Consider the following 11,113-nt stretch of genomic DNA (forward strand, 5'->3'; position numbering starts at 1 on the left):
GTACGGTTATCTGGTAAGGACAACTTTTGGCCACTGCAACCTGTTTTGGAAGACATTTGGAATTCACAGCACTCACTACGGCTTATGTATATGGAAAAGTGGATCCTCAAAGAAGCTGACAATTAGCTGCGGTGGCTGTTACAGACTACATAGACTTGACTTTTAGGTTGATCTTGGAAAAAAGATATGGTCAAATCCAAAAAACATCATTAAGTTTGGGTGAATTGTTTATTCCGCTCCTAAAGTTTATAAACTTCAATGGAATGAATGATGGATTTGGTCCTATAGATGGGAGAAAAAAAATTATCACCAATCATAAAATATAGCCTTTTTTTTTTGTTAGGTAAAGGGTATTAGCACTACTATATATAGCTAGCTTGCTTTCCACTACTACTATAATATACATAACTAGCTTTCCTGTGTGCATGTGAGTTTGAGAGAGAGAGAGAGAGAGATACTAAGCTCAAAATGGGTAGAAATCCTTGCTGTTCTAAGGTGGGAGTGAATAGAGGAGCTTGGTCTGCTCAAGAAGACCAAATGCTCAAAGATTACATCGCAACCCATGGGGAAGGAAAATGGAGAAGTCTTCCAAGGAAAGCAGGTTAGTCAAAAACCATAACAAACGCCTTGGCTTAACTGACATATTTTAATATTTTTAATGAAAACTTCCAAGTTCAAATCCCCACTCCCCCAATTATCAAGTTATTAAAAAATAAATAAATAAACAAAATATACTTTTATCTTGAGATTTTGTATTATATAACTTAGTGAAAGTCCTTTACCTTTAATGTATAAGTGATACAAATGTAATATATATATATATGTTGTTCTGTGCATGTAGGCTTAAAGAGATGTGGAAAGAGTTGCAGGCTTCGGTGGGTGAATTATCTCAATCCTGACATCAAGAGAGGAAATATTACACCTGATGAAGAGGACCTCATTATTAGGCTTCACAAGCTCTTAGGCAATCGGTATTTCCCATTATTCTTCCTAATTCAATTTGTATAATCCATTAAGTTTAAGGATATATAACATTTTTCACAATTTTTTCATGATTGTTGACATAATTTTTTGTAATTAGAGTAACATCACTTTCATATGAATTCATTACTAATACTATTTTTATTTTGCACCAATCACAACAGTTCACTGATACTAGTTTGCACTTTGAAATTTTTACTATTGCTTTAATTAAGTACGTACGTACTAAATATTGTTTCACTAATTTGTTTTTCCAGATGGTCTATAATAGCTAAGAGGCTGCCTGGACGAACAGACAATGAAATAAAAAATTATTGGAACTCTGTCCTTAAAAAGAAGCTGAATAATGGTTATAAGAAAGCAAGTACTGAGAAAACCGTTCTTAAACCATCCCATAAGACCAAACTCCCTGAGACCAAACCCCATAAGACCAAACCCTCCACAACGTCGAGTGTGTACAAGTATAAGGCGATTAAGACCAAGGCATTTAGGTGCACAAAGGGCTTTGTAACTTCACAACTTGACAAGCTTGAAGCTTTTGATAATAATAATATGGTCACTGTAGAACATCTTACCAAGGATATACACTTGGTGAATATTGACAACGATGCAAAGGAATCAAAATCCAGTGATGATCAATCCGCATTGGCTTTTTCTGAAGAGGACGAGTCACAAAACTTCTTATTAGGCTTTAGCATTGAGGAGCTCAATGAGCTTTTGATGTGTGATAATTTGGATGTGGATTTTTGGAATCTATGCATGTTGGATGAGAGTATGGAAGGAGTAGCTAATAATAATGGTGGCGCTAATGACAATCTCTGGTCTTCTTTGGACCATCCTCTTTCATTCTTTGAATTCTAAGCCATTGCATTGGAGATTACTGTTCCCTATTTTTTTAAACTCCTTATAAGTTTGGTATAATAATTAATTGGGAATCACACCCTATGAAGAAGAAATCATTGGTGCAACTTTCTCTTTTAATTTTTCTTTGAATCATTCACTTATATAACTTGGGATAGAAATTCTATGTGATATCAGATATGTACCCCAAGTTCTCTACTTTTGTATATTGTGAAATAAAAATATATTTGGCTAATGTGACCACTGACCATATCATTTCTGCTTATTTTTAATTGATCTTTATATTTGTTTACTGAATAGAAATAGGCATCTTTTGCCAAACATTTAATTTTTGCAAAAAGTAATAAAGCCTCTGCCCAAAAATTTTTAGTTACGTAGACACTTTTGAAACTCAATTTTGCTAAAATTGAGTTTCGAGTAAAAAATGAGTATAGTTCTAGTTTTAAGCAAATGAGCACTCACATGGGTCGTCTAATGTGGCATTTTAAAATAAAATATCCCATGTGGAACTCGAATTTAGCAAATTTTAATTCCATCAAATACTTAAAAGTGAAATAGGGAAGACAGATGTATTATATGTTTGATCACTACAAAAAAAAGGTCTTGTGGCCGCGTTTTTAAAACGCGGCTATAGGTTAGAAAAACGCAACTATAGGCCAAATTGGGCTATAGCTGCGTTTTTTTAGGCCGTGTTTTTAAGTGTGGCCTAAAACCCGTGACTATAGGCTTGAGGGGGTCTATGGCCGCACTTTTTAAACGCGGCCTAAGGACAGGTCCTATGGTCGTGTTTTAAACGCGGCCATAGGCTAAGACCTATGGCCGTGTTTTTGAAGCGTGGCCTAAAGGCAAGACCTATGGCCACGTTTTAAACGCGGCCTAAGGGTGGGATTTATAGCCGCGTTTAAAATGCGGCTATAGGATTGGACCTATGGCCGCGTTTAAAACGTGGCCATAGGTGACAACTATAGCCACATTTTTTAAGTGTGGCTATAGGACATATTTTTAGCCGCGTTTAAAAACGCGGCTATAGCCTTTTTTCTTTTCGTTTTTTTCTCCCCCTAGGCCAGTTGCATTTCTTTTCTGTTCTTTTTATAGCCCTTTTTCTCTTGCAAAGATAAAATGCAAGAGAGGAGGGCAATTAACTCACAGTGCACTTTAGATAAAATTTGTGGTGAGGACTATAAAATACAATTGCTAATTATGACTTACAATATAATACACATTTTTTTACTAAAAGAAATGCAACAAAAGCGCACACATTATTATTATCATTAGTAAAGAATATTATCTCTCACCAACTTTGGACAAGTGTGTGCCAACCAACAAATTAATTGTTGAAGGAAATCTTAACATCTATCAACTTGTACAAGTCATTAAAAATTTCAAGTGAAAAAACTACCAACATCTATAACTTAGTTTACTCTCCATGGAATAGTTAATCCAAAATCCAATTGCATATCTAAAATTGGAGTAACTAAACTCCACATGCCTAAAACTTGTGTCACAGTGAGAATGAATCATTTTGTTGGACAAACAATGGACTATACCATTGTTCAAAAGGAAATTAGAAATGTTCACATGCTCAAGTAGAAAAATGCTCTCAAGGAGACCCATATCCCATGACATAAACAAATTGGACTTACCTTTGCAACCTCTAATCTACCAAGCTGTATGGCTAGCTCAAATCTGTAATCAGGGTCTTTAGCAAGTGATGCAAGTTGTGTTATCCCCTTAGCATCACCAAGTCCATTGCACGCTTTAAACATTCCTCAGCTATATCTAACTGCAATACTCAAATAAGAGAAGAATGTCAATACGTTTAATATTTTAATAAATTAACCTTTTAATAATATAAGTTTCTAGAAAAGTGTGGCTCAGGAAAACAACATACCCACAAGAAGAAAGAATCCAAATCAGAAAGAACTGCTTTGGCATTAACAAAATACTAACTTTCACTTAAGAGTTTATACAAAGGATAATTAATTATGGGGACTAACATTAAATGGTGCTCTAGACACAAGTGGTGCTCCAGCTGAAACCCATAACAGCTTTGGCCTTTTCATGCTCTGCATGGCACGCATCTCGATCAATAGTTGTCAATTATTGATTTGTCAAAGAAAAATGTTATTCACCAGATCTGGAGTATATTCTCAAAAGAGGCTACATAACTAAGTAACTTTGGACAGTGGCTTTTCAGAAATATTTTTTTACAAAAACTGGATATTTGAAAGAAAAAAAGCCAATAGAGAAATCACTATCCTACTTCTTGTGTTCCATTTTATGATCTATCAATTATAATATATATGTGATGTGTATAACTTTTTTTTTTTTCATTTTAAAATTTTGTTATTTTATAAGGAAAGTAAAAAGAATATATAACAAGATTTGTTGTTTTTTTTTTAGAAACAGTATATAACAAGATTATAATTGTATACTATATTCTCTTACGTAATAGTACATAGATCCCACTATTAAATTCACAATACACCCACTATTTATATGAAAAGGGAAAGTAAATATTTATTGTACTCCAAAAGTATTATATAATTTTTCGACAAATCATGACTAGTGAAGTATAAAATGGAATATAAGAGGTAGGATAGAGACTTTATTTTTTCTTCGTTCACTACACCCCCTAACATAAAGCTTTGCCCAAGATGTAACAAGGTCAAAGCCAACTATTCACATAAGGTTGTTTAGGTGTCAAATCCAGTTGGTTTTAGATCTCCGCCAAATCAGGACGAAGATCGCCGCTTGATCTGAAATCTCTTTGAGATTTTTGTCAAAATAGGTTTGATTGTGTCAGATTTTAATCTGGGAAAATTGACACTAAAACCAAAAGGATTAGTTTTTGGAGAGACTTCAATCTACCACTGACCACCTCTTGCCATCGAAAAATCACTCGAATCATAAGGAGCAGTCTGGGTCCAGCAGTTGGATCAGTTTGAACAAGTCCTTGGACAGTCCTATATAGAATTCATATGTTAAAGGGACTGTTTTTGGGCCCAACATATCCAAGCTTCCCTACCCATACCTCATCAACAAACTTTTATCTATTTTACTGTCTTTCATACAAACTCTGGTTTTCCAGAACAGATTCATGTAACTCACAGTTAATTTGGATTATAATCATGTTATTGGTTACCAAGATATAAAGCTAAAATCAGGTTCAACCCTAGTAATTTTCAATCCTAACTCCATCTTGTCATTGTCTCATTGATGTCTTGTTTTGTCTATGCTGTGAAGTAAACTCGTCTGCAAATGTTTTGGTAAAGAAGCCGAAGCCAACACGAACCAGTACAAGTATATCATGAACAGTGTCTTTTTTTGCATTTTGATGAAGAAAGTACAAACTAGGTCAAAGCTCAAAAACTTATAAATCTAAAGTTGAACCTTAGTTATAGCATTGTGTGCAAATCGTTAGAATTCTAATGAATATTAAAAAGATGTATTGATTTTTATCTTTTAGTTTGATTTAGTGTTTAATGAATACTCGATAACTGTGCATACTTGGCATAATGGTCACTTCGCAAGTATAAATTCGTGTGAGATAAGAACTAAGGAGTTAAAGTTCAAATCCTTAGGAAAAAGCGTATATAAACAAACTAGAATATAATTTTTATCTAATCTCAAAGAAAAAAAAAATCTATTTAGTCAATCATTATCAAGATTTAGTACCTAGTTAATTTAGTTTTATTGTTCCAATTTTTAAAAATTAAAAACCTGCCAATTTGCCCTTGATCGCGCCAAGCAAGTAGTACTCAAATATTAGTACTTATTGCCATCGAAAAATCACTCGAATCATAAGGAGCAGTCTGGGTCCAGCAGTTGGATCAGTTTGAACAAGTCCTTGGACAGTCCTATATAGAATTCATATGTTAAAGGGACTGTTTTTGGGCCCAACATATCCAAGCTTCCCTACCCATACCTCATCAACAAACTTTTATCTATTTTACTGTCTTTCATACAAACTCTGGTTTTCCAGAACAGATTCATGTAACTCACAGTTAATTTGGATTATAATCATGTTATTGGTTACCAAGATATAAAGCTAAAATCAGGTTCAACCCTAGCAATTTTCAATCCTAACTCCATCTTGTCATTGTCTCATTGATGTCTTGTTTTGTCTATGCTGTGAAGTAAACTCGTCTGCAAATGTTTTGGCAAAGAAGCCGAAGCCAACATGAACCAGTACAAGTATATCATGAACAGTGTCCTTTTTTGCATTTTGATCGAAGAAAGTACAAACTAGGTCAAAGCTCAAAAACTTATAAATCTAAAGTTGAACCTTAGTTATAGCATTGTGTGCAAATCGTTAGAATTCTAATGAATATTAAAAAGATGCATTGATTTTTATCTTTTAGTTTGATTTAGTGTTTAATGAATACTCGATAACTGTGCATACTTGGCATAATAGTCACTTCGCAAATATAAATTCTTGTGAGATAAGGAGTAAGGAGTTAGAGTTCAAATCCTTAAGAAAAAGCGTATATAAACAAACTAGAATATAATTTTTATCTAATCTCAAAGAAAAAAAAAATCTATTTAGTCAATCATTATCAAGATTTAGTACCTAGTTAATTTAGTTTTATTGTTCCAATTTTTAAAAATTAAAAACCTGCCAATTTGCCCTTGATCGCGCCAAGCAAGTAGTACTCAAATATTAGTACTTGAAGAGGGAAAATTTCCATGGTATGGGCCTGGGCCATCCTCCGTGGGCTGATAATGGACGGGCCCAATATCTGCAGACTTTTATGAACGGATACAGCTTGAACGGACTGGATAGTGACGGGTCCGAATAGCTGCGCAGCAAGAAGGAAACCCTAGCCGCAAGATACTTGCGGCACACATTGAAGAATCCCAAGATTAAAGGAATTCTAGTATAAAGAGGATTCTGGAAGATACAAATCTTTCCCACAAGGAAATATCTTGTCCATCACGTTCAGGATCCTACAAGAAGAGTCCTATAAGGAAAAGACTTCCGCGCCAAGGAAGAGATGTCAACCCTCTACTACTATAAAAGCTCCAATACCCTCACAAACCAAGGTACGCATAATTTACCCTCTCTAGCACCCTAGAATCGTGAGAATATTTCTGACTTAACTTTCGGAGGGTATTTGGCCGGCACCACACCGATGCTCTCTGTTAGGTTTCCTTCTTTGTGTTGTGCAGGTTCACGTTCGAGCGCGTAGGTATCGTGTGGCTCATTGGTGAATTTCTCGACATCATCAGTTGGCGCCGTCTGTGGGAAACAACAGTTGAGATTCGTAAGCCATATTGTCATTTCCCGGACAAAAGGGTTGCATGGTACTCACTCGCTCAATGGCAACCACTAACGACGTTCAAGGAGAGGAACCACCCATGACTGCCCTCGAGAGACAAGTTCAAACTCTCGCTGCTGCCGTGGAACGCCTCACCAAACAGAACCACGACTTGGAAGAACAGCTGCGTCGAAAGAATGCAGCACCGAATGACCAACAAGAAGATCAGGAAGGGACCAGCACTCCGAGAAAGAATCAGGAGAAACCTGAAGGCAGCCACGCCCCAAGCAAACCGGAGAAGCAGAACTTGAGCATGCCATCCCTCACGGATGCAACTCCGCCACATATCGTCGCAAAGATGCAGGCGATGAAGGAACAAATGGAGGTTATGATGAACGCGCTCAAGGGGCAAGTTCCCAGTGATCTTGACGATTTGGTCAACCGCACCGACTCGCCTTTCACTGCGGCCGTGAACTCCTTCCCCCTACCCCATAAATTTCGCATACCGCATATAGATAGCTATGATGGCGTGAAGGATCCTGTGGACCATCTAGAAACTTTCAAAACCCTAATGCACCTTCAGAAAGTAGCAGACGAGATCATGTGTAGGGCCTTCCCCATAACACTCAAAGGCCCCGCAAGGGTATGGTTCAGCCGATTGACGCCAAACTCCATCAGCACCTTCAAGGAGCTGAGCGCCCAGTTCACTACGCACTTCATTGGAGGGCACATGTATAAGAAGTCCACAGCCTGCTTGATGAGTATCAAGCAACGAGAGGACGAGACGCTGAGATCCTACATAACGCGCTTCAATAAAGAAGCACTCTCGATCGATGAAGCCGATGACAAAATACTGGTAGCAGCTTTCACGAATGGGCTGCGGAAGGGTAAGTTCTTGTTCTCTTTATACAATAACGACCTAAAGACCATGTCAGAAGTACTCTACAGGGCAACCAAATATATGAATGCCGAAGACGCATTGCTGGCTCGGGAGGAAAAGCCTAGAAAAAGGGAGCAACAGGAAGATGCCCGACAGGACCGAGATCGAAAGGATGACAAACGCTCCAAGCCCCCTGCAGGGAAATTCACGAATTTCACCCCGTTGATTGCCCTAATAGACCAGGTACTAATGCAAATCAAGGACGAAGGATCCCTGACCTTTCCTGAAAAGTTAAAGGGAGATCTCAATAAGCGATCTAGGGACAAGTATTGCCGTTTCCACCGTGATCACGGATATGATATGGCTGACTGCTATGACTTAAAACAGCAAATCGAAACCCTTATTAGACAGGGAAAACTACAGAAGTTCATCAGCAAGGAAAGGACGGATTAGCAACATCAAAAGCTGCAGCACCTATAGAACACGGAGCACCTACAGAAATACTACCAGTGAGATAATATGAAGAACAACGGCGCTCCCTAATTTCCCAATTTATTTAGTTTTTCTACAATTACTAGTTTTACTTAGTCAATTTTCTGCTACAATATGTTTTTAAGCCCAAGGGGGCAAGTACTTTTCTACAAATGCATGATTTTTTAATTAATAAGAGGAATATTCAGACACAACTATGTTTTCCTACCTGCATTCCTACAAAGTCCACAAGATGGACAGATCATTTCAAGAGGGTAAAGAATCCCACAAAGTGGATGGATCATCCCAAGAGGATGTAATTATAAGTCCACAAAGTGGACGAATCATCCCAAGAGGATGAAAATTATAGGTCCACGACCCCAAGTGGATGACTATCAAGGTGACGAGGTAACACTTAGTCACCTCAACAAGTCCACGACCCCAAGTGGACGACCATCAAGGTGACGAGGTAACACTTAGTCTTGGGGTCGACCATCAAGGTGACGAGGTAACACTTAGTCACCTCAATAAGTCCACGACCCCAAGTGGACGACCATCAAGGTGACGAGGTAACACTTAGTCACCTCAACAAGTCCACGACCCCAAGTAGACGACCAAGAAGGTGACGAAGTAACACTTAGTCACCTCAACAAGTCCACGACCTCAAGTGGACGACCATCAAGGTCATGAAGTAAAACTTAGTCACCTCAACAAGTCCACGACCCCAAGTGGACGACCATCAAGGTGACAAGGTAAAACTTAGTCACCTCAACAAGTCCACGACCTTAAGTGGACGACCCTCAAGGTGACGAAGTAAAACTTAGTCACCTCAACAAGTCCATGACCTCAAGTGGACGACCATCAAGGTGACGAGGTAACACTTAGTCACCTCAAAAAGTCCACGACCTCAAGTGGACGACCATCAAGGTGACGAGGTAAAACTTAGTCACCTCAACAAGTCCACGACCTCAAGTGGACGACCTCAAGTGGACGACCCTCAAGGTGACGACGTAACACTTAGTCACCTCAACAAGTCCACGACCTCAAGTGGACGACCATCAAGGTGACGAGGTAACACTTAGTCACCTCAAAAAGTCCATGACCCCAAGTGGACGACCAACAAGGTGACGAGGTAACACTTAGTCACCTCAACAAGTCCGCGACCAAAAAATGACGACCCAAAGTGGACGGACAAAAAAAAAAAAAGAAAAAAAAATGATGATGAAGTCTTGGACGGACAAAAAATGAAGAAGTCCTAGATGGACCAAAAAATGAAGTCCATGAGAAAAAGTGAACAAAAAAAAAAAAAGAAATGAAGTTCATAAACAAAGTGGACGGACAAAAAATGATGAAGTCCTGGATGAACAAAAAAATGAAGAAGTCCTAGACGGACCAAAAAATGAAGTCCATGAAGAAAAGTGGACGAACAAAAAATGAAGCCTATGACCAAAGTGCACGAACAAAAAAAAAAAAAAAAAAAAAAAAAGTTGGACGGATGTCCATGAACAAAGATGGACAAAAAAAAGAGTGGATGGATGCACAAAAGTAGACGGCCACCAAAAAAAAAAAAAGTGGACGGATGCACAAAAGTAGATGGCCACCAAAAAAACAGTAAAAAAAAAAAAAGAAAAAAGAAAAAAAGAAGAAAGATGGATGCATGTCCATGAACAAAGGTAGACGGACAAAATATCTTAAGAATGGCACGCTAATAGAGGACTACAACGCATCCCGAAGGTTGAAAGTTCGGGCATCACACGTCCCGGGGCAGTGCATCAATGGCCTACCATGCAGAAGGATGCTCAATCCTACATATAAGCATAAGACAAATGACAACGCTTCAGTAAGACTTCAGAGGACTAAACACTACAAAAAGGAAGCCGACGGACACCTAGTCCTCATCCCAATGGGATGGATCGACAACCAAGGATACTGACAATCAAGGATGCTAACAGCACCCGATTCTCATACAAAATTTAAGTCCTATTACCTACGGGTGGAAGGACGGACCAAGTCACTCACAAGTGCCTTGGTACAAATTCTAAGTCTTCCTATCTACGGAGTGGAAGGACGAACCAAGTCACAAGTGCCTTGGTACAATATTTAAGTCCTACTACCTACGGGTGGAAGGAGGATGAACCAAGTCACAAGTGCCTTGGTAAAAAATTTAAGTCCTACTACCTACAGGTGGAAGGACGGACCAAGTCACAAGTGCCTTAGTACAAAACTTAAGTCCTACTACCTATGGGTGGAAGAACGGACACAAGTGCCTTGGCACAAATTCTAAGTCCTACTACATACGGGTGGAAGGACGGACCAAGTCGCTCACAAGTGCCTTGGTACAAAATTTAAGTCCTACTACCTACGGGTAGAAGAACGAACCAAGTCGCTCACAAGTGCCTTAGTACAAAATTTAAGTCCTACTACCTATGGGTGGAAGGACGGACCGAGTCACTCACAAGTGCCTTGGTACAAATTCTGAGTCTTCCTACCTACGGGGTGGAAGGACGAACCAAGCCACCAATGAGTGTCTTCGTACAACATTTAAGTCCTACTACCTACGGGTGGAAGGACGAACCAAGTCACAAGTGCCTTGGTACAAAACTTAAGTCCTACTACCTACGGGTGGAAGGACGGACCAAGTCACTCACAAGTGCCTTGG

General features: G+C 38.6%; 2 protein-coding genes across 2 annotated transcripts; both read left to right on the top strand.

Moving 5' to 3' along the window:
• The first annotated feature begins 341 nt into the window (after positions 1-341).
• LOC111986009 (transcription factor MYB1-like) lies at positions 342-2,077 on the top strand. Its single transcript, XM_065766279.1, has 3 exons — positions 342-601; positions 842-971; positions 1,239-2,077. Exons 1-3 carry the CDS (start codon positions 469-471, stop codon positions 1,840-1,842), a joined length of 867 nt encoding a protein of 288 aa, XP_065622351.1. The 5' UTR covers positions 342-468; the 3' UTR covers positions 1,843-2,077.
• Positions 2,078-7,164: 5,087 nt separating this feature from the next.
• LOC136064490 (uncharacterized) lies at positions 7,165-8,436 on the top strand. Its single transcript, XM_065766275.1, has one exon. It carries the CDS (start codon positions 7,165-7,167, stop codon positions 8,434-8,436), a length of 1,272 nt encoding a protein of 423 aa, XP_065622347.1.
• Positions 8,437-11,113: the final 2,677 nt, after the last annotated feature.

Source organism: Quercus suber, unplaced genomic scaffold, assembly GCF_002906115.3.
Source record: "Quercus suber isolate HL8 unplaced genomic scaffold, Cork oak 2.0 scaffold_697, whole genome shotgun sequence".
NCBI lineage: Eukaryota > Viridiplantae > Streptophyta > Magnoliopsida > Fagales > Fagaceae > Quercus > Quercus suber.

What these genes read in the sequence shown, in the direction of transcription:
- LOC111986009 (XM_065766279.1), top strand. Translation starts at nt 469, where the DNA reads ATGGGTAGAAATCCTTGCTGTTCTAAGGTGGGAGTGAATAGAGGAGCT. An exon ending in AAGTCTTCCAAGGAAAGCAG is followed by an intron (nt 602 to 841) that starts GTTAGTCAAAAA and finishes CTGTGCATGTAG; the next exon opens with GCTTAAAGAGATGTGGAAAG. An exon ending in CACAAGCTCTTAGGCAATCG is followed by an intron (nt 972 to 1,238) that starts GTATTTCCCATT and finishes TTGTTTTTCCAG; the next exon opens with ATGGTCTATAATAGCTAAGA.
- LOC136064490 (XM_065766275.1), top strand. Translation starts at nt 7,165, where the DNA reads ATGGCAACCACTAACGACGTTCAAGGAGAGGAACCACCCATGACTGCC.